Source organism: Chlamydotis macqueenii, chromosome 1, assembly GCF_036417535.1.
Source record: "Chlamydotis macqueenii isolate bChlMac1 chromosome 1, bChlMac1.mat, whole genome shotgun sequence".
In the NCBI taxonomy this organism is placed as follows: Eukaryota; Metazoa; Chordata; class Aves; order Otidiformes; family Otididae; genus Chlamydotis; species Chlamydotis macqueenii.
This window is the reverse complement of record NC_141556.1, coordinates 208,512,325-208,536,303: the sequence shown is the minus strand read 5'-3', so window position 1 is coordinate 208,536,303 and position 23,979 is coordinate 208,512,325. Positions and strand designations below refer to the sequence as shown.

Below are 23,979 nucleotides of genomic sequence, written 5' to 3'. Positions count from 1 at the left end.
ATCTGCTCAGTATCACTATTCAAAAATATTTTCTAAGAACTAAATATTAGATATTTCAAGTAATTACTTCTTTTCCCTCCCCAGTGAAAATTTTCATTGAACTCTTATTCTAAAACTTTCTTTATTGCTTTCACAAGTCAATACATATACAGGCTGAAAGAAATCTGGAACACTGTTGTTGATATGTGATCCCTTTTTCCTGTTGTAATTTCTTGCAATCATTATATCTATTTAAGAACGTATTTAGAAACAGTTATTTTGGTATAAAAGCAATTCACTAATCAGTCATTAGTCATAAGGGAACAAAATTATGTTTGATTGAAATGGTAGATGAAAGTGTCATCATGTTTTGCTCTGAACTAGTTAAAAATATACTTTCATATTTGTGTGACATTTTCTTTGTATAATTTCAGATTTGCTGTTTAATAAAGACAATGCTCTGTGCTTGGTGGTAGAGAGACAGAAAATCAGGAAAAGCATACTCTACTCTTCCAGAGTTAACTGCCAATAGCACTATTTATTTTTCTCAAGACTATCCGATTATTAATTTATTTCTTTATTTATGTGTCCTGGACTATAATTATATATACATTATCAAAGAAGTATAGCCATAGCTTCTACCAAGACTGCAAATTTAGTTTTTGTTTTATCTACAGACAATGAATTCCATGAGTTAACAATGCATGTTAGAGGAACATTTCTTTCCAGCTATATTTAATTAGGGACCATATTTTCTATATCTTTAATCGGTCTTTCTTTGAGACAACTAATTAATTCTGTTTATGGAATTCAAGTAATATGTACATATAAATGAATTTTATGGATAAACTGGAATCCTTCCCATAATTGAGGTTATAAGTGCATCATACTTCTAAGAAACAACTGAAAGAAAAAATCCATGGGATATTCATAGACTCATAGAATAGTTTAGATTGGACTGGACCTTTAAAGGTCATCCAGTCCAACCCCCCTGCAAGGAGCAGGGACATCTCCAACCAGATCAGGTTGCTCAGAGCCCCGTCCAACCTGGCCTTGAATGTTTCCAGGGATGAGGCATCCACCACCTCTCTGGGCAACCTCTGCCAGTGCCTCACCACCCTCACTGTAAAAAATTTCTTCCTTATATCTAGCCTAAATCTACCTCTTTCTATTTTAAAACCATTACCCCTCGTCCTATCAGAATAGGCCCTGCTAAAACATTTCTCCTTGACCACTTCATAGCGTTCTGTTCACTAACCTGTCACTAAGACCTAGCTGTCTCATAAAGCTGCAAAGGTGTAATCCTCTTCAGACTGCATAAAGTTTAAAGAAAACAGTAAAATGCTTATAGGATAGAAGAGCTGACTTACGAGGGACTAGTTACCAAACTGGATAGACAGACTGTCAAACCATGGGAGCTATACTGATCTGTTCGTTTGAAAGTAATTATTGCTGAGAAGGATAAAGAATGATTTGAATTAAAGTTAGAGAATAGAAATAAAGTCATGAAAACAAGGAGATGGCAGGTGAAAGTAACTCAGGCAAACGTTTCTGAGAGTGAGACCTCTGACTGAGGAGCAGCTTTTCTAGTTAGAGGTTGGAATTTGTTTCAACAAATGATGCAAAGCAAAAAAAAAAAACAAACCACATAATTACCTACTTTTCAGTATATGACTCCTCAACTGTTCTTTGATTTACTCTGTCGTCTCCTTTAGGACTGTAGACTGTGTAGTTCTATGAAAACAAAAGGTTGTTGTGGCTTCAGTTTCAGGCTGCTCATTTCTTCTGGCCATTATTCTTCCAATCCTGTTTACCATCACACATTAGAAAAGCAAAATGTCAGAGACTTTTACCAAAAGGAGAAACAGGCCAGACTTGTTTGAATTCTCTAAATGTAATTTGCTACTTGACAATATACTACACCTCTGTTTCCTTCGCAAGCTAATGTGCGTTCCGTGTGATCCTGTTATACAGATCAGGTTGTTTTCCTAAGATAGCAAGTGGATCCAGGAGAAGTCATATGTTTCATTACTGACAGTTTAGTTTCATGGATGTTTTTTATAAAAATAAAAATAATCCTTACGATTTAAAGGAAGAAAAGTGCTCTTCTGGATCACCATGTTTCCTCTTGCTTTAACCAACACAGCTGTGGGTGGCTCAGGCACATGGCTGGTTCCTCACTTGCTGTATCCTCCGTATCTTTCTCTGAAATGTGATTCTGGGAAGCATATTTAAGTTTGTCTTCTCTTCCTAAAACCAAGTGGAATCCTAAAGTAGCTATGAATAGCAGGCTGCCTTTACGTCCACTAACACAGAGAAACTACTTTTTATCTTAGCCGTTGGTTTGGTTCACTATTGACTATGGTGATTATCTGGTTTGACCTACTATGTAACACAGACTCTAGAATTTTATCCTGTCAGGCTTGGATTGAGCATAACTTCTAGATGGGTCCAAGCAAAGTGCAATCGGTCCAGGCCCCTGAGGTCACTTGGTGCAGATATGGTATGTTGTTATACGTGCTCCAAATAATATCAATATGGTTTTTTCCCTTCAAAGTAATCAAGACAGATATTAAGAAAAAAATATCCAAAATATATACAGATCTCTTATGACTAGAGGAACTGTGTTTATGGGTAAAGTTCTTTTCAACATAAAACGGTCAAGGATTCATCTTGCTTCTCTACCTTCCTTTCTTGATTCATGTACCATTCTTGTCATATAAATCCACATGGGCATGTATATAATTCCTTTACAAAAAAAAGCATACTACGATATTTCTGTTTGAGAAATCTTTTTCGACATTGTTCTTAACTGAAATGAAATCTCAGAGGTGGCCAGGTATGGATTGATTCAGATCTGTAGAGAAACAACACGGATTTTCATTATTCTTTTAATATTCAATCGGTTGAGTTCCAGTCAAATGGCTTTGCTTTTGTTGTGAAAGTCACTTAAAACAGGTTGTTATTTTCCAAAGGCTGAAGAAGGAGCTTAGTAATTTGAATTTTCAGTAATGTATGCTATAAACCTTGTCTTTTTTGGCTGCACTACATGATCATATCTCTCTGCTTTCTATTCATCTGCAGTGAAAGCTTACAACTGGCCCATAATAAGACAGTGCCAGACCTGTGCCAAACTCTTTAATGATGTTGTGTGTTATGACCGTAACACAAATTGCTTCATAGGGAAGAAACAATTTCTTATTGTCTGCTAATAAATTTGAGTGAAGTTCTTTCAAAATAACTTTAATGGCAAGCAATCGATTGGAAACAGGATGCTGTAATAGGACCACACCAAAAAAAGTCTGCCTGAGTTGGATAATTGGCGTTCTTTATTTTCTACATGAATTGCCAGCACTGGAATAAAAATATACTCCTACAAACATTCTACCTTGGTTAGATTGTCCTCTTCCTTTATGCAATGCATGCAGTGCATATATCTTTATGCAATGTGACTCTGTAAACAAAAATCCTGTTTAATTTAGTCTATGGATATCTCCTGCATATTTATGGTGTACTTTTACTGCTTAGGTTACTACCTGAACGGAGACCCAACGTAGTTGAATTTCTCTTTCAAACTAAAAAATCACTCATAGTAAATAACATGGTGTTTTATTCCTAATTTAACAGAGAGACAAGTAAGGATAGTTTAAGGTAATGAATATCTTTATGCAACTGAACTTGGAGATACAAATTTTAAGTAACTATTAGCCATGAAGATTTCTTTATATCCTTTTTTACTATGTGCAAAACAAAGTTGGAGTATTGGGCTGATACTGAAGTTCTGAAATGCAATTCCTTAAAAAAAAAAAAAACTGGGAATGTGGAATCAGGTTTTTAAACAGCTGTCTTAAATTCCCCAGTGTGCTAGTATGAGATTCTGTAAACTGAAGGATTAAAGGGGTTAAAGTTCCCGGACTCAGCAAAGGACTTGTTTCTCATGATAGTGGATGGAAGCTCATGGTTATATTTACCTATTTTGGGGAAGTCTTGAGCCTGACCCTCTTTGTCCTCAATGGCATGTGGAAAAATGGTGTCAGTAAGTATTTCCCACGTAGCGAAAATTACGGTTGCAGCAACCCTTGTTGTCCTTTCAACCCTATGCATTGAATCTGCCTTTTCTAAACAGATCTTTTTGAAGTTCCATCTAAGTTATTTTGCTTAATCGCTTTATATGAATCTAGTTTAGGATGAACTAAATCACTAAAATACAGTGCACAGAATTCTCCAGAGGAAAGAACTCCACAAACTATTACACCCCTCTACCTGAAAACAGCAGGTCCTGTAAGGGATATTTCTGTATTGGCATGGAAATGGTCTTGTACTTCAGTCTTTCCACTGCAATTTTATGATTCTTTGATTCACTTAGATGTGAAATTGGTAAACCTGCTGCTCTGTTCTCCACCAGTTTTGACATGATTGACTTTGACTTAATATTCCCAGCTGAGGGTTGTTTTCTCATGTTGATATAGTTCCCTTCCAAAGCCTTGTCATTTCTCTTTTTCATTGTATCTTGATTTCTAAATTATTGTCCTTATGTTAACCCTAGGACATGCAGCTAACACTGAGAATGGATATGTTTGCGTTTGTAACTCCTTCAGCTTTTCTACCCTCTCATAAAAATCAAAAGAACATGCCCTTGATCATACAGGCAGATATATTGTGCAGGGAGCTGTGTCTCAGTGCTGCACTGATATTTTTGAATAAATCTTCAAAGCCTGAGATTCATCCTTTTGTTTAAAGGATATGGGGATCATCCGACTTTTTTAAGTAAAAAAAAAATATTACTCTTAAAGATCATTGACAGATTTCCAGTGAAACTTCCTTAATAGTGAAATTTTTAAACAACTACCTTTTATTATTTTTCCCTCTCTTGCTGTTTTATTTTTGGTGTTGTAGTCCTGCATGCCTTGCTTGTCTTGTACACCTGAAGGAAGGGAGGATTAGGCAGACCTGAAATAGAAGCTGAGCTGTTTTATTTCAGATGTGTCCTTCCCCACCCTTTATGTCCTGGTTTCATTAAATGGAGCTTTATTTTTTTTTTTTCATTTTACATACCAGTTTGTCACTAAAATGAAGCAATTTGTGCAAGATTTCCTAGGTACTCTGTGACAGCAGTAAGTTGTGCCAGATCACTTGGCTTCTGGCCTAATCTTGGACTAATCACAACCATTCCTTCTAGCCTATGTCACCACTAAGACTATTATTTCTGTACAAGCATCATTGCTTTTCACCAAATGAAAAAAAAAAGAGTTGCAAAGAAATTAACATTTGACTTATTTCAGTAGCTTTCCTACCATGTTAATAATTGTTCTCATTATTTTTCTTTCTAGAATTTATTTGCAGAACTTTTAGGACCACTAAATAAGCTGGTCCACTCCATGTTTACTGCTCTTCTTTCATTCTGTATTTTTTTATGGTTGCATAACATTGCTTTCTTGGTTGGAGGGAAAAATCTGTTACTACATCTAAATCATCCTCTCTCATGCTTCTAGCTTTCCTTTCAGAACTCTATTAACATTTTTGTTTCCCATATGCACTTTTTGTTTCCCATATGCACATTTTTGCCCGAAGCAAGCTCTTCTCAGCGTTTATTTTTGGTGTATGTCCAACATTACCGTAATCCAGTTACAGTTAGTTGTGCTGGTAGAATATCAGCTAAATCTATTTGCTCCATTTTGTCATGCCTACTTAATATTTTAAAAAGAAAATTAGTGAGATTTTTCCACAACAGTATCGGGTCAAACACAGTTCACTCAGTGTACTGTACAATATTCAGTTTTGCTTTGTGCACAAGTTATTATCAAATTAGGATGATAGTTGGGCATGTGGATTTGAGCCATGTGTTAATCCAAGTTCATCCAGAAGTGCATGCCATCCTGTCTAATACAATGGTTCAATTACAGCTGATGAAATTGCATTATCTTTTGAATCCATCTTACCGTGTTGTCTGGCAATTACTTGCACATATACACCCCATTTTCAAGTGGTTTTGTCTCATATAGGTAGAGAAAAACTGTAAAAAACAAAAAAAAAACAAAAAAAAACCCCAAAAACCACCAAACTATGGACAATTAAATCACTTATTAAGAGAATTTTTTTTTTATTTACAGATTTTTTAAGTATGAAAAGCCTAGAAGTGTCAGGTGGGTTCAGGAGAAGTTCAGTGGTATCAAATCCTTTCGAAGGAAAAAAAAAATTTCCGCATTCTGATAAGAGGCCATTTCAAATATAGTGGTTTAATAGCACGGAATGAACGTTATGGTCACAAGGATGCCTTTGCGGTTCTGCATTGTTCTGACTGAGGTGTAGTAAGGTTGCTAAAAGGTCACCTCCTTCTTTAAAATATAGGACTACAGGGGTTTGTGATAGACATTTTAGTGCTCTGGTACAGGTGGCATTACCCAGTATTATTAGTGTAGAGATGTGTGTGGTCACAGAATGTGTAGATTCTTTCCACTCCTCAATCATGTTGTAGCTGTTGCTTGCCCTGATTTTTTTAACTATCTTTTTTTGAGTGATCTTTTTAAAGTTTATACGTGAACTTTTCTTTACTTTTGCAATTAGGAAAATTTCTCCAAATAGCTTTGAAAGACATATTTAAACTGGGCTTTTTTTTTTTATTCTGACTGGCATTTGAGAAAATTGCAATGGCATCAGTATATTCTGGAGTGAAGTGGGTAGCTTGCTATGTGACAAAAAAGACAATGATCTTAAGTGATGGACACTGCTAATATAGGTCTATGATGATGAAATGAAATCTGAATTTGGCCTTGTTAGTGTTTTCTCTTAAAATATATATATGGTCTATAAATAAATGTTATTTATACATGATTTATAGCATCAATTAATGGTAATATACATTTTTTTTTTTTACATAGAGGTAGTCCTGCTGGAAATGGTGCAGTAATGATTTGGATTATCTTCTGGTAGACAAGGTTTTAGGTGCTCAGGGTTGAGTTACCCTTGGGCACTAGAGGGAAGCAGCTTTCTGGACAGCTTGCACACCTTCACTCCTTATGCTCCAGTAAAATTGCCAAAACATGGATTCAGTCTTATTTATCTTTACATTTATTTCACATGTAGCAATGATTAACTTATAGACTCCCTTAGCTCACATTTTTAAGTGCTGTCTTCCGTACCTATACCTGCAATTCAGAAGTGCATTTGTATTTGTTTTTCAAGCATGAAGTGACCTTAACTGCATGCAAAGCTATGAGAGTACTTGCAGTTGGGCACATGTTATGGGAGAGGACACAGCTGGGTGTATGATTTTGGCTTTTCAGCAAAGTTCTGAATAAACCTTGCACTGTAACATAATTCTAGTATAATTTGAGACTAGCACCTTGGATGAAAATATAGTTAAAGCTGATGCTATTTTCACACGCAACAATTTGGATTACAGTGTTGTCAAAATATTTTCTCCACTGTTAGAGCATTGCCATAACTTTTCATTAAGAATTACTATCTTTATGTATTTTAGCAATGTCTAAGCTTTGAGAAATTTTAGGTTATTAATTCAGGAGGAATTAATTGAATCAAGCTTTATTGCACTGAAGAATTTGTAAAAATTCATTTATCTCATTTAAAAGAATATTTGCAGATAGTCATAGTTGTCTCCATTTTTTTTAAGTCTTTAAATGTAAGTTTGTTTTAGTCTTTAGAACGTTAAAACTATGCATATCTCTTATGAATTCTGCTTAATTTTTGGGTACTCAAAACCTAGCTGGACACCAATAAAAGGATTCTGTGACACAGTCCTGTTTTTGTTTGGTTATTTTCTATAGTTAAGAGTACCTAAAATAGACTTAGGTTAAAAGAAAGACAAAATCTCCAAAAAATGTAGATGCATAGGGGTCCAAGACCCACTGAGTCTTAAGGGGCTACAGACTAAATCACCTGAGACTGGAGTGTATCTCTGAATCTCTTCAGAGGCTTGAAACAATCAGCCCAGATTTTATAGACTTTACACCCTTGTCTAAAGTGTGTAGGTAAGAAGAAAGAAAAGAAAATACTTGCAAGTAAAGATTGCAGGAAAATTTAAGGAGAAGAGATTTTAACAGCAAGAAAAACCCAAGAGGGGATTTACAGAAAATTCAGTACAGAAGGTTATTGGCAAGCACGAAAGAATATGTAAAGGGTGGAAAATAGGAGAAAAATGATACATCAGTCTCATAATCTTGAAGCCCTCATACACAAACAAATACATTCACATTTGTATATATAAGCTACTAAAGATTTGTTAATTTGTTGCATAGATCTTTTTCAAGTTGCTTTCTTTTTAAATTCAGCCTCCTGCTCTCTTTCTGTATTTACGTCCATCAGCACATACCAAAGTTCATGCTATGGTTTAGCATTTGGGGCAGATAACGTTCTTCCTGAACTTGTCATTTGCATCTTCTGACTCAATTTTGTTGACAAGGTCTTTTCAGGCATGCAGCAAAACAAAACAAATCAAAACACTCCCGCGTCTGTTTGGATCATTGGCAAAGGGGTATTTTTTTTTCAGTAGTTTGCCTGGATGCTATTTCCACAAGAAAGCACTTTGCCTGTAAAGCTTGTACATATGAATCTGCATCAGCAGGGTGCCTGCGAGTTGTGTCAGGGTCAGCTAGAAAAAGACTAAATCTTCCTGAAGATTGCAAGAGTGTTGTTTGGTTTGGTTTGTTTGGTTTGGTTTTTGTTTGTTGTTTTTTTTTTTTTTTTCTTCTCCCGTGGTTTGTCATCCAGAAAGGGATGCAGGCGTGCGTCCCAGCCTCGCAGAGCATTGATTGCTTCTGCCTGCAGCGGGGATGCTGTCAAGTCGCTGCGCGAGTGGAGTCCGGTATTGACACAGAGCTGCTGGCCAGCAGCTTCACGCTGCGCCCCGCTCCCGCCATGCCCTGCCGCTAGCTGCTGCCAAGGGGGCTGGAGAGGCCCCAGCGGAGGACCTCACGTCTGGGAGGAGAAGCACTTTCATACAAACTGGCCAAAGGAAGCCCTGGGCGCGCCATGCACGCGCACCTTCCAAAGCAGCACGTCTGCGGCAGGGGGTCCGAGGGGTCGGACGGCGGCCGGACCGTGCCTCCCGTAGCGAGGGATGCCCACTGCGCCTGTCGTTGGCACCAGCATCCTCCGGGGCTCCAGTACGGCTCGCAGGCGCTTCCCTCTTGGGGACCTGGGGGTGCCAGCCAGAGCAGGAGCAAGTTGGTCCCTTTGTGGGACTCCGTGCGGAAGAGCCCCCAAAAATCCCCAGCCAAGCCACAGGGCAGCCCGGGGGAGTGGTGGTCAGAGTGCGCCTGTGCCCACGGCTGGTCCTCCCCAGTGCAGGTGAGCCAATTCTTCACTCTCCATGCGACTTAGAGGATGCTCCAGGGAAAGAAAGGGAGGTTTGGTGTTGTCGGCAACTTTTCATGCTGTGTCTTGATCTGTACTTAGTGATACCTTCTGCACGAAATATATGCAAGTGTAAGCTGTCAGTTGATAATGTCTGTGTTTGAATATTGATTCTTTGTTGCCTGTGGAAATTGTGGGGTCCTTTTGGAAAGGCTTTCTTGTTAAAATATTTTGATTCCTACCTCCAGTTTCCACAGAATTTGTATTCCATCATGTTGTGTAAAGAAATTACTTGTTTATCCCCTCTGGGTAACAGATTTTGCCTGCTTCTGTAAACAGTTTGTTTACAAATAATACCTGAAGTTAATAAGCATATTTTAAATAGAGAACATGGGGGGAGAGTGTTTTAGAATCACTAATAAGAGAAAACATGACCTGCTTTTCCTCTTTTGTACTTCAATTGTAATTGAAATCTTTAATAAATACGAAATAGCTCTTTAGCTTTCACAAATCTATAGATTATTATTTAATGGCAAGGCAGTGTATATTAAAACATAAACCAAGCAGAGTCTAGGATGCGTACAGATACCTGTAAGCAATTAGACTGAGAATGATTACACACCAGATAACCCAGCACTGTGAAACAGGAATCACAGTGACACTCATATGATGGTTAATATTAAAAAGCAGTAACACTTCCTCCCCTGATGCATGTGCTTTCATTTCTCCCTTAGGAAACTTTAAGCTCATTCAAAAGCTCGTATTATGGCAACATCAAATCCTTTTGTTATAATTTCACACCAAAAAAAAAAAGCAGAATGTAATGCTGAAATAAGTTTTTGAGATATATGTTTACTTACAGAAATAGTACGCGCTGGAGTGTAACTGGCCTTAGCCCACACTGAACATGTGCACTCCCTCTAGAGATTCCATCAGTTCTTTGATGGAAATGGTTTTAATATATTTTCACTGAACAGAAAAGCCATAAGGCAAAGGACTGTCAGACAGTGTAGCTGTACTTTATCTTGTGTTATGGTCTAAAAAAGTGATGCTCTATTGACAGAAAGTGATTGCTATATATAAAAAGCTTCATTTTCTGCCTCAAACCTATTATCAAGAGGAAAAAACTAAGTTTTCTGATATATTGTGGAGTGATCAAAATGTTGCATGTGACGACAGAATATGTCATATATTTTCTGTCATATATAAAGCACATATGGCTATTTATGCCAGAATAAACCCAATGTTAATATATAAAATATAGAACCACATTATGTTCTAATTTTAATTACAAAAAGCTCTAAACATTTTCTTAGGCTCTGAAGATTTTTGTTTTGGAAAAAGCTTGAAGGAAAAAAAATACTATATAGGAAAGAGTTCCTTGGTTTTTCAAAGGTATAGAAATTTAGAGAGAAAAGGAAGGAGTGATTAAAAAAATAGTTAAAGGCTACTTCTAAGACTACTTCAGCATCTAAGTTACAGATGCATTGTAAAGTTACTTCAGTATTTTCAGTGCCTTTGTAATCACTTTCACTGGTGTTTAGATAACGTGAAATTGTTCAGGTGTATGTTCTTTCTTATAAGTCATTTTGAACTCTGCACTGCAAACTGTCCTTACTGTACATTCTTAATGCCAACTGCCTTATTTTGCTTAGGAAAGTCCCTTTCTTGTGTACTGCCTATAGTGAACCAATCTGCCATCAATCAAAATGATGTTCTGTGCCTAGGGATGGACCGATGTACTTACTTTGGCAAACACTTGGTGGTTTTTACGTCACAGAGTTCTGAGGTAGTTCAGTTCAAATAATAATCTATCTTTTTTTTTTTTTTCTCTGTGCAAAGTAAGCACTGTGCAAGCTATGGGAAGAAAGGAAAGTGTGTGTGTATGTGTGTGTATGTATAGTGTATGTACATACAGTTAAACAATCATGTTATCAATCATATTGCATAGATGCAAGATGGGAAAACATTACAGAGCTGCCCTTAATACTTGCCCTTACTTTGAGGATACAAGTTGGAGTCAGTCTTGGTTTTTGACGGCTATTTTGTCGGGGAAAACCATTGTCTTTCTTGCTAAAATAAGGAGGAGTAGCAAAACAGTTACATTTGCTGGCCTAAAAGAAAAAGGAAAATTTATTAGAAATTTCCATCTCGTGTAAATGTGATCATAAATAAGCTAGTGAGAACTTCAAAGGTGGAGGGTTTTTTTTCTGTGAAGTTCTGAGGAGATTTTACTTCTGCTTGATATTTTTTTGGAGAGACTACCTTCCTCAAGCATAGGAAAGATATAACACCTTGGAAAAACTGCTTCTGATTAGTGTTGTAGTACCCAATTTAATGCACAGGTCCTTAATTCCTAGAGTGTGTACTAGACAGTTTTTACTAATGTATGCTTTGTCATCCTGATCCTGATAAAAACATTGATTTTTATTACTGAGGACATGGCTCCATTTTCTTTACCAGTTCCTTCTTCTTTAGTATGTCAGAGCAAAGAGTGGCACTCTGACATTATTAATATTTTAACTGTCTTAGAAATTCTGCCTTGCTAGCTTGCATGTTTGTGTTTGCTTGTAGTTTCATGTTGAGTTGTGAGTAGAAAAATGCTCTCCATATTTCCAAACACAAATTCATTTGGAATGACAAAAAAAACCAAAAAACAAAACAAAACAAAACACCCCTCTTAATTTTGACAGTGAGTTGAAATCAAATTTAGATTAAAATTGCATTCAAAGTTTTGTTTTGTTTTGTTTTGTTTTGGTTTGTTTTTTACTTCCAGTCAGGTGGTAGATGCCCCATCCCTGGAAACATTCCAGGTCAGGTTGGACCGGGCTCTGAGCAACCTGATCTGGTTGGAGATGTCTCTGCTCCTTGCAGGGGGGTTGGACTAGATGACTTTTGAAGGTCCCTTCCAACACTAACCATTCTATGATTCTATGATTTACTGTTCTGTTTCATTTATTTAAAAGAGGAGAGGGGGAAAAAAAAAAGTAGTAAGTTAATAGTCAAGTTTTATGTTCCAGTTTTCCCAGAAATATTTTGTGTTTCTCTGCCATGCACTGGCTATCTCTATCACTGGTAGCATCATGCAGACATACAATTTGTGTGATTCATTCAGTGATTTCATATCTAAGGACCCAGTGTTATGCTAACTGGGGCCTTAGAGAGCTTTAAGCAAAATTTGAGGGAGGGAGGTGGAGTCAAGGTGCTGACCTGAGGTTTTCCATTCTAAATTAGATATAGTGTGTAACATTGGCTATACATTCCCTGTTGGCATATATATACTGCTGGCATATAATCTACTGAATAATCAGATTACAGATTTATGATAACACATGTAGTGTGCAATGAACAGCTATTGTTTGCGCAGAAGGGATGGAGGATCAAGAGTCTGTATTACCCTGATTACAGGTTGAAGAGGAGGTTGCAGAGATTGAGCTACTGTGCTTATTTTAAGAAGTCCAATGTATACATTTTGCTTTGTGCAGCCTATATAAAAGAGGGCAACCTCTAAACACCTTTCAAAATATGTAACTGCATGTTTTCAGATTCCTAGAGCACAATATTATTCTGTTAAAGCGCAACTAAGAAAGTGGAAGCAGATTCCCATCTTTGGCTGATTCCTAGTTCAGAAGACACTTGAATTCAGCTAACTCTATTTGCTATTAAATTTTTGGCCCTTCTGTTCTGAAATGTTCTCAAGGAAAAACATCTAATCTCAGGCAGTATCTTGTATGTGTTACCTGCAAAAATGCATACGTGCAGTTTGTTTAGAAAGCTTACACAGAAGTGTAAGTTTTCACATATTTTTAGTTTACTGTCAATGTCAGCTTCGAGGACTTTTTTGGTTGATTGGTTTTTTTCCAGCAATATCATAAAAAAGGGGTTTTGCAGTCAATGTATTTTAAAAGAAATAACGTCACTGAGCTGTTCTGTTAGCTGATAGAGAGGCTTGTGAGCTAAACTCTAGTTCGTAGATGTGACTTGACTTAAAAGAGGCAGTGAGTAACCAAATGCTGAAGTATCAGCTAAGAATGGACTTTTGTCTTTGAAGGTCTTTGGCGCTATTGCTGAAATTTCAGTATTTCATTGAGAGTCCTTTGCATGGTGAGACGAGGTAAGAGCTAGCTTTGAGGCATCCTGCTACAGTGCTAAAGTAGAAGGTCTGTTCCAAGACATACTGGCTTTCCTAACTGATTTGTCATCAGTTTTGTTTTTGAAAGCTTAGGTTACTCCTTCCAGGTTCACAGATTCCTGCATGCAACTGGCCATTCTTCTGTCAAGTCACTCCTGGCAATGGAGGTATGTTCAGCTACTTTAGATAGCGAAGGGAGATCTTTTCACTCTAAATTAGTATGTTCAAGTGGCAGTGAAATAGCAGTTAAATGAAAGCCAAATAATGCTGTTTGTTTGATTTTAAACCTTCTTTTTTTTTTTAACCTTCAAGGTTATTAAGAGCTAGATGTTGTAAGTCAAGAGTTAGAGATTTGATGTAACTCTGATACTGTTAAGAAGGCTAAAAGGAGAAGAGTATCTGGGCAATTTTAATGGAGAAAGTAGTCCATATCCCATTCTCAGGCTGGTATGCTCTTATCAGTGGATTTAGGCAACAGCTCCTAAGTTTTAGGAAGATGTATATTAGTTCAACATCTTGCCTTGGATGGATCATTGTGCTGCATTTAGGGAAGCACACTCATTTGTACTTCTAAGTGACAGCTGCACAGATTGCTGACAATGTTTCAAAGCAGAAATACAAAGGCTGTTAGCGTGTTCTTTTGCAAAATGAGTAATATTGTTCTAAGGATTCCTGTCCTCAGTTCCACTGACTGACAGAGGACTTTGAGAAGTCTGCAGCGTTCTGGGTGACATTCATATCTGACACTCTCCCAGGACAGCTGCTTGAGGAATCTTTATGCTTTTATCTTCATATTTAACCTATTTTTTTTTTTGCTACCAAAACCCACAAAAGCATTGTTAAAACTGAATATATAGCATTTAGGTTATGTTTGGCACAAAAAGGTCAAAGATTAGCAGTGGTGGCCTTTGGGTCCCCTGCGTTGAGGTCAACAATCTCATTAGCAAGGTAGGGAACGTTCCTGGTCAGAAGTAACATGAAATGTTGCATAATATTTGTTCAGAAATATGATTTCCTTAGTGTAATGGCTGTTCACGTGATTCCAACTCGAAAGATGGACATGGTATGTCATGAAAAGGCCTGAAACTAAATCATACAGGTTTAAAAAAAAAAAATAGGTTAAAGGAGAAGAAAACCCCAATACTAGTCATGAGGCTTTGTGCTGTGCAGACTCAGGAACTTGGGGATGTGTCATTCCTTCTAGATTTTCCACCCTGTCTCACGGGGTCATTCAGCCACCTCTGCCTGGATTGATAAAGTACAATTGCTTTGCAAAGCCCATTGGGAGTAAAAGAAAAGTGGATATTCTTTTCTTTTGTTGTATAGTATTCTGTCTCCTTCTGTTGGTGTATCAGGTCTTTCATCAGTGTTAATATTTGTGATTATACATAATTTGTTTTGGGCAGAAAAGACAGTCAAGAAATAAGAAAGGTTACACAGATAATGAAAATATTTGCGTGGAAGATGTTATATGTATTTTCATATAAATACTGTAAAGGAAAAATGTATGCTATGTATGGTACTAACCAATGATTGTAATGATTTATAGTTTATCTACACACATTTTGGCTCCTGCTGATCGTTAGGTCATAAATATGTTAATGCTTAATTTGCATGATTTGTTGCACCATATTTAGATTTGCATGTAATTAATCCCATGTTTCAAAGCTTCTCCTCCTAAACGCCTCAAAAAGCCAAGAACATTTTCTCCCCTTGACATATAATTTGGCTTTTGGGATTTTCATGGGGGGATGAAAGGGGACATGGGAAGGCACTTGTAGAATTGGAAGGGGGTTGTTTGTAGCATTGGTAATTGGCCAGAACTGCACAAGTACTCTGATGCTCCTGCTACTGATAAATTTCTGTAATACTTGGGCATGTGTATTCACCCGTGCATAAACTGTTCATCATATTTGAGAATGGAAGGACCATTCCCTAGGAGCACGCTGGCAGAGCTCAAAAGGATTAAAAATCTTTTTTTTTTTTTTCCTCCCTCATCTTTGATCTCTCCTGTATTACTCTGATGGCACACGACACACAATACGATTTTAGTCTTCCTGTAAGTGTTCCTCACACTTACTTGTGAGGTTATAGGTTGCTGGAACTGTTTTGTGGCATGTTGACAGGACTGATAGACTGAATGCTCTCTGGACTAAAGGAAAAAAAAAAAAAAAAGTTATCTTATGGCTTGCTTAAGATGATAGGAATAAGACTTGATGATCCTGGTTGTGCTGTCTGTCTAACATTCCACTACACTGAAATTAGATATTCAAAGGTGCAAAACCTTAGCAAAACCAGCAACTCAACAAGATGGTTTTGGTCTAATCAAAATAAAATGAGTGAAGGATAATGCATAACAGTTTATAGCTGGATGGCTGAGCAATGGTTAAGATTGAGATAGAATTTTTCTCAGCTATTTTGGCATGACTTGAAGACACAACCTGAAAATTGATTTCTGGTTTGGAAATGGCAATCTCCACTGTTCTGAGGTATTTGAATCACTGTGAAAATGTCAGAGTTCCCTACAAAAAAAACCTAAAGGAAGTTTCTGGTTGCAGTAATGACAGACTTTACAGAGTTTGCCAATTTATCTTTCTGTTTCCTCATGTCTACATGTGGCTTTTGGATGAAGCCCAAAAAATATATATAAAAATAAAGCCAAAAAAGCCAAAAAAGAATTATGGATTAAAGGACTTTGCTTTTAAGAACTGTGTTTACTTTGAAATAAGCCGTAGATTGGTACAATAGAATTTATACATTAAATAACATATATTCATTTACCTTTTTGTATAAGTATTTTTTAATAAATTACTGTAGTTAATCAGATGAATCGACTCAATGGTCACCTAATTTCAAAAACTCCCATTGTTTTCAGAGTTAGAAATCCAGGGATCAAAAAGGACTTATTTATGTACTCAAAATACAGGTTCTGCAATATCTAAAATGAACATCAGAAAAATAAACAAAATAATCCTTTTTGTAAATTCCAGTTCTGGTATAAGCTTTCTTTTAAGTCACAGGAGCCAGCTCTGCATGCAGTACAAAATCCAGTTTAGCAAAATAACATCTGGTTTTGCTTTAGATACATTGTACTTTTAATATGGAGTTGTACTTTTCTGATGAAGTATTTGTACAAGGAGAAGCAGGTCACTTCAGCAGCTGAAATTGCTCATATAATTGGTCAAACAGAACATCAGACAAATTATTTTCATTGTGCATTTCAAATGAGAGCAGGATGGAGCAGCGCCATAGGCTTCCAGTTATGACATCGTAGAGCAGCTATGTTGCACTCAGATATGAAAAATGCTAAACTAAGGCTTTTAAGACTCCCTGTTTACATTTTTTTTTCTTTTTAAATTCTGATAAATACTTTTTCCATATTGAACTGGTACTTGTTGCGTTCACGATCACAGAAACTTTTGCTATTTATCCTTGTGCTGGTTTGTCCAAGTTCTTATGTTGCAGTCATCACTCATTTGATAGCTGAGCACATTAAATATTTATTGAAAATGTGAGTAAGGCCTAAGCTCTGCTTTTACTTTTTTTTTCATTCTGTAGGGTCTATTTTGTGAAATATGTGAATTTGACAGCTTTGTGAAGGAGAAATGCAGCTGTGCTCCACTTAAGAGTGGCTGCCAGAGGAGTGGGGTCCAGGCCCTACACTTCGCTCCCTTTGTTGTGTATGACTGCATACCAAGCTCAGGCAGAGAACTGATAAACCAGAAAGTTAAGCCATAAAAAAAAAAAAGTGTTATTTGAGAAACCTATTTCATGGCCCAGCTTGATATCCACTAGCACTAGCTTCTAGCACCAGCACAAGGCTGAGAGCAGATGCATGTGACAAGGGACATGTCCCAGAAGATAGCACGAAGCTGCCCCATTCAAGGGTAGTCACACTTAATGTGTGATCTAATATGTGCATTTTGGTTTTGACAATGCAACAGCGCCCGGGGGCCTCCCTGTGTTAAGTGCAGAAACTTGTATCAAGCTCTTTGCTACCTCCAGGAACTCAGAAAATACAATGATTCACTTGGGAAATGTAGAGTTTCAGAGACACCTTGGTCCCTTTCCACTTCTAGTCTCACTTTCTGTTGAGCAGACACATCTGGGTTCGCTCTAAAACCATCCATCTTGCAGTCGTGAGTAAGAAGTCACTTGTCACAGGTCAGTTGTTGCAATTGAATTTAACTCTGTGAGACTGCAGTCAGGCAAGCAGACTTGAACAGGAAAATGACATTTTGCAAGAAGAACCAAAAATTCCTATCTAAGTGTTCAATAAGAAGATATTCAAGGCCAGGCTGGACGGGGCTCTGAGCAACCTAATCTGGTTGAAAGCGTCCCTGCTCCTTGCAGGGGGGTTGGACTGGATGGCCTTTAAAGGTCCCTTCCAACCCAAACCATTCTATGGTTCTATGATTCTAAGATAGTAAAAAAATCAGAGCCCTGGTCTCACATTCTCTCTGGAGCTGATGCTGTCACACTTGTTACTGTGTTCTGAATGGTCTTTGGCCTTTGTACTGCACTGGCTTGCTCAAGCATAAATTTTGAGGCAAGTGTTTAAGCCTATATAAAAGATGCATCTCTATTGTTTTATTTTCTAAAAGCCTACTTCTCAAACACAACTTTTTAATGTAACATTAGCAGAACACAGTTTGAAAAACAAAACAGAAAAACCCACCCAACCACAGTTATTAAAACTTACACAACGTAGTACTGAAATACGCATCTTCCACGAATGTGGCTGTGGCTCTGTACAGCAGTTTTCTTAGCTAGCTAGCTACCCCACCTGGAGTACTGTGTCCAGTTCTGGAGCCCCCAACATAAGAAGTACATGGACCAGTTGGAGAAGGTCCAGAGGAGGGCCATGAAGATGATAAAAGGGCTGGAGCAGACAGGCTGAGAGAGCTGGGGCTGTTCAGCCTGGAGAAGACAAGGCTCCGGGGAGACCTTATAGCGGTCTTCCAGTACCTCAAGGGGGCCTACAAGAAAGATGGGGAGAGGGCCTGTTGTGATAGGACTAGGGGTAATGGTTTTTAAAATAGAGAGAGGTAGATTTAGATTGGATATTAGGAAAAAGTTTTTACAATGAGGGTTGTAGAACACTGGAACAGGTTGCCCATAGAGGTGGTGGAAGCCCCATCCCTGGAAATGTTCAAGGCCAGGCTGGATGGGCCTCCCAGCAACCTGATCTGGTTGGAGATGTCCCTGTTCCTTGCAGGGGGGTTGGACTAGATGGCCTTTGAAGGTCCCTTCCAACTCTAACCATTCCATGATTCTATGATTCTATGATTCTGCTACATCAGTAAAATATCTTGCTCCTATGACCAGAATTCTTTTCTATTTTTTAATTGTGCATGGAAAAACGGAAAAATGGTAACACTGACTATGCAGACTTATAGTGTACAAGACCATGTTTTAATACGTGTAATGTTTTAATACATTTATAAGTAAATGGTAATGTTTTATACACCCATGCACAAACCAAAGCAGGACAGGTATTTAGGTCACATTTTCTAATGCTGGACAAAGCAAGGAATTTATTTTTTTAAAAAATTCCTGGGAAGTTGAGTTATTTAAAAATAAAAGATCTAAGCAGTTTATTCATCATTAATTTTCCTCATTAGACATGTGCATCTCTGACTTCTCAGAAGTTAGCACACAGCTCCTGGTTTCTGAGAGATTACGATACATTCCTCTACACTTCTTCCTAACACAGGAAAAAACACACAGGTGGTAGCAAAACAGAACTGTTTAACATGAGAACGTGTAAAACATGTGAATGAAATCCAGGTTCCACTGCAGCTTATTAATATTTTTCTGGCTATTCATGCTGCTAATATATATGCATTTGTATATGAAATACATGAAAACATTTGCAATACTGATATTCACTCAGTTATTAACAACTATATATCTTCAGTGCCCATTGATTTAATTTTTCAGGAACTACTTTTTAGCATTGCATGTTTAGAGCAGAATAATGATATCAAGGGATTGATTATGGGTAGAACTTGTCTGCAGGTAAATAACCAGTAACAACTGGCTAGAGACATAGTCACACAAAATTTGGGGAGGAGGTTAGAAAATGATGGAAGAAGAGGGTGCTATATCTTCATACATTCCAGGAGTCTAATTTTTGGGAACACTCACTTAGCTAGTGAAGTGGTGGAGTCACCATCCCTGGAGTAGATGTAGCACTCCAGGACATGGTTTAGTAGGCATAGTGGTGTTAGGTTGATGGTTAGACTTGATGATCTTGGAGTTCTCTTTCAACCTTAAGATTCTGTGATTCTAGGTATCCACTGAACACATTAATCATTGGGCATTTCTGAAAAACTTGGCCTATAGGATTTTCAGCAACTTTGAAAACATATATAGGTTGGTATAATTATTATTATAATTTTTAATCATCATTATTTAGTTCTTCAATTATTTTAAATAAGTGAAACCCCACAGAATTTGGGGGGGGGGGAGCAATATCAGTTTGTTGCAGTTTGATTTGACTATGACATATTTTTGTAATGTACCACATGTAGACGTACTGTATGTGATGAGCAGAGTCATGATATACTGCAGTTGCTTCTGGGGCAGTTATTAGCTTGCTCAGCCATTGCAAATATAAAAGTGGCAGCAATCTGATCACTTCTGCAGGCATAAATCTGCAAAAACACTGTCTTTTGTAGTTCTGTTTTTCTTTGAGTTGTCATGGCAGTATTCTCAGTGGATCTTCTGTTTTTACTGAGATGCATTTAAGTCTGTGTAGTCAGCACAAACTTGGAACTCATACATTACTCTTCAAATAATTTGTGCGGAAAATTGAGGTTATCATTCCTAGTTATTTCAGTTTTAAGCACTGGTTGCTGTCTGTCAGCTAAACTAGTCCATGTACCAAGAAATAAAACATTACGTTAATCATAAGGAGAATACAGAAAGGAATGAATCAGCTCTTTGTAGTGGGTGAAATTGCAGAATTGCAGAAGTATTTTGCTGAATGGCCAAAAACTAAAAAGCTCTTCAGATTCATAATTCTTGGGTCCTTGTATCTTCTGACGGTAGCCCTTGTCATGCCTAACCAAAAAGTCGCCTTTTACTCATTTTATGTAATGCACTTTCAAAACATATTTTGGTACTGGGGAAATGTAGTACCTGTTTTCCTTCTCACCTTTGCCCCTTTCTGTCATCTTTTTTGAAAAGTCCCATTACTTCTACATCATTTTTTTCCATACCTCATCTATATTTTCACATTTTTGGGTGGCTGCCGAAACAGTAGTGGAATTACTAGATTTACCTGTATGCTCTTTGTCTTATTTCCAGATGGAGGTCTTTTTTCTTGTGCTTCACTTGCCAGGATTTGTCCTGAGGTGATAATAACTTTAATGTAGTTTCTGCCAGTTTCTATTTCATCATGTTACCTCTTCCACTTGAGAGTTCAGCAAATCTGACAAAACAGCAAAATGCGAAAGGGAATGGAATTGCCACATCAGAAACATTTAGTGGGAGGCAAGTGAGGGGTAAAAGCTTTGGTTTGTTTATAGTAATAATAACAGCAATAATAAAACTACAAAGAGAAAGGAATTTTTTTTTTCAATCTCAGATATTAGTTGGTGTTCAACTAACCAGGGGCAGGAAAGGTGATCAAAGCAAAATTGATCCTGTCTGTGTTTTCTCCAGGTGTCATTACTGCCTGATGTCTTGACATTTCTTAAAGCACCTCAGAAGGAACAGCTATATGATTCTTTTGTTCTCTGATACACTTGTGAGTTAGATCAATGTTCATTCGATTTCAGACTGAGAAGACTGAGGCATAGAGGTTAACAAACATTTTGTGGATTGTACATAAAACATAAGGGGAGCTTTGCATTTTCAGTGTCTTTGTCGTAGCTTAGTCCTGTAGGCAACACCTAGGCCGGACCAACCTGTGCTATTTGTTGAAGCACTCTAATTTTTAGCTGGTTTATGCTGGGTTTTGGTTAACACAACTATGTGGAAGGATATCTGGAATCTGTTCTCCATTGGACCTTCAAGGGCCTTTGCTGCTTGTGGCCATCATGGAGGTGTGGTGTCAAGCCCAGTCCCTTTACTGGAAATCTCAGTGACTTCCTAGATCCACGAGCCTGTGTGTGTTGACAGGATTTATATCTTTACAAGGTTAGTAGTTCTTCATGTTACTGAAGAAAGCTTTGCAGTGGGTAGTGATGTCTTTACTGAAGTGGGTCGGTTTGCATCAGCTCCTTCAATCTGTCAGAAACTTTGGTGAAAGGAAGGGCTGTACTCTTGGTTTGAAGAACATATTGGCTTGGAGGTACAAAGCAATTACTCAATGAGCCTTCATCAAGTCTTTCCGTCAATACAGGATGGTCATTTCAGCAGGTTGAGCTGACCTCGTTGATGGGTTGTTGTACAGAGCTGGACAACACAGTTTAACCAGTTCTGGTACTACTGAATTGATAAAGTTGGAATAAGAAGATAAAATCCTGAATATATAAGAACATAAAAATGGCAAAAAGTCATTAAAGATAGATGAAACTTCTTAAACAATATTTTTCTTCAGGGATATCTGAAAAACCATTGTTCTGTAAGAAGCCGTGCCAGTAGAGGGGAAAGTGAAAGCTTTGTGGACCACAGTTTAGCACAGCTCCCTAAGCACACTGACAGCCTATGTTAGTGGGACTTGGCACTACGGACAACACTTTGAATGCTGAAGTCAACCCAAAAGTCAAGTACCCTGCTGAACTGGGACCATAGTAGTGATCTGACCTGCAATTGAAGTGACTGATTAAATGGGGTTTTTAGGTCATGATATTGTCTTTTCCATTTCTGTGTAAAAGTAAAGAAAAAGAAGAAAAATCCTTAAAAATCCATCTGGTATGTAAATTGCCAGGATTTTGAAGGGAATAAAAAAAAAAAGAAAGCTGTTTTCAAAGTTGAATATATCAAATGCACAGAAAATGCTACTCCCGTATTTATTTATAATTTTTAATTTATCTTGAAACTACAGTAACAAAGCTGGCAGATGAGAGGAGGGAAGAGAATTATATTTTTGTAGACATCTTGCACTCAGATTCAATTCACAAAAGGAGTTTGAATGCCACAGAAGTAAATTTTAATTGCTACAATGACTGATCTTTAACTACTGCAGCACTATTGGGAAAAGTTAGTGAAGTAGGATTTCAGTCGATCTGAAAGTATTATAAAGAAGTATTACTGCCTCTGTTCACTGGATGCAAAAATCCAGCCATTGTGATGCAAGAGTTTTAGGCTGGAACTTAGAATCATAGAAACATAGAATGGTTTGGGTTGGAAGGGACCTTTAAAGGCCATCTAGTCCAGCTCCCCTGCAAGGAGCAGGGACATCTCCAGCCAGATCAGGTTGCTCACAGCCCTGTCCAACCTGGCCTTGAACATTTCCAGGGATGGGGCATCCACCACCTCTCTGGGCAACCTGGGCCAGTGTTCTACCACCCTCATTGTAAAAAACTTTTTTCCTAATATCCAATCTAAATCTACCTCCCTCTATTTTGAAACCATTACCCCTCGTCCTATCGCAACAGGCCCTACTGAACAGCCTCTCCCCATCTTTCTTGTAGGCCCCCTTAAGGTACTGGAAGACTGCTATTAAGTCTCCCTGGAGCCTCGTCTTAACAACCTCGCTGAACAACCCCAACTCTCTCAGCCTGTGCTCATAGGAGAGATGCTCCAGCCCTCTTATCATCTTCATGGCCCTCCTTTGGACCCTCTCCAACTGGTCCAACTTAGCAATCTCTGTACTATTCCTACTTCCCTTTGACTGAAAATTCAGTAAGAACAAAAACAAGAGACTTTCAGACTTAAACAGTGCACATATTTCTACAACCACAAATAAACACACCCATATGTAAAATTGCACGGCTATATTCTTCTTATTCTTCTAATGGAAAATACTTATAAAATGAGCCACTCCGATATCTCAGTCATTTGTTCTTAATGTGTTAGAGGTTTGTAAACAACCCATTGGCAAAACTCCAATGAAGCTTTAAAGAAGATATTCTGTACTAAAAATTATTTTAAAAATTAAACATTTTAATGTTTCATAGGAAGGCAGTAATCCAGTTGGAGAGATGTAAAATGGTGAGGTACAGTTAAGTATTTTCTAAAATTCTCTGCTGGAGACATAGTAGGGTATTCCCAACTGATCCATTATATCAAATTATAAAAGGTAAACTTACTGGTTGAATGATTTAACATTTACTTGATTGATAGCAGTGCTTGTTTTCATAGAAATATGCATTATAAATGGCATTACACATATAAGGCACAAAGGAACCTGGAATGCTAGTTTCCCTATAAAATATAAAGGGGTACCAAGGACAGTTGTGCCTTTGTGTATAAAGTGTATGAGCTTTTATTTGATGTAGTTGCATCATCTTTTGTAATACTTTGGTCTTTATTCATTTTGAGTTCTTTATTCATGTTTTGTCATCCCTGTCTTGACCAGAGGTATTACATGTCTCTAGTGGTTTTTCAGAGATACTGGAAAAGCTTTAGGTGTTCTATAAGATCATTTTTTAAAATATGAT

At 37.5% G+C, this 23,979-nt stretch overlaps 1 protein-coding gene across 8 annotated transcripts in view; it reads left to right on the top strand.

Annotated features, from left to right (window-relative positions):
* DLG2 (discs large MAGUK scaffold protein 2) overlaps positions 1-23,979 on the top strand; it is a 1,053,001-nt gene that overhangs the window by 578,036 nt on the left and 450,986 nt on the right. The window contains exon 1 of one of the 8 annotated variants that reach the window (XM_086739679.1): positions 8,968-9,285. The exons of the other annotated variants lie outside the window; for them this stretch is intronic. Within the exon in view, the coding sequence (XP_086595805.1) occupies positions 8,968-9,285 (318 nt within the window). Of the gene's footprint in view, positions 1-8,967; positions 9,286-23,979 lie in introns of those variants that run through there. 8 annotated transcript variants of the gene reach the window in all.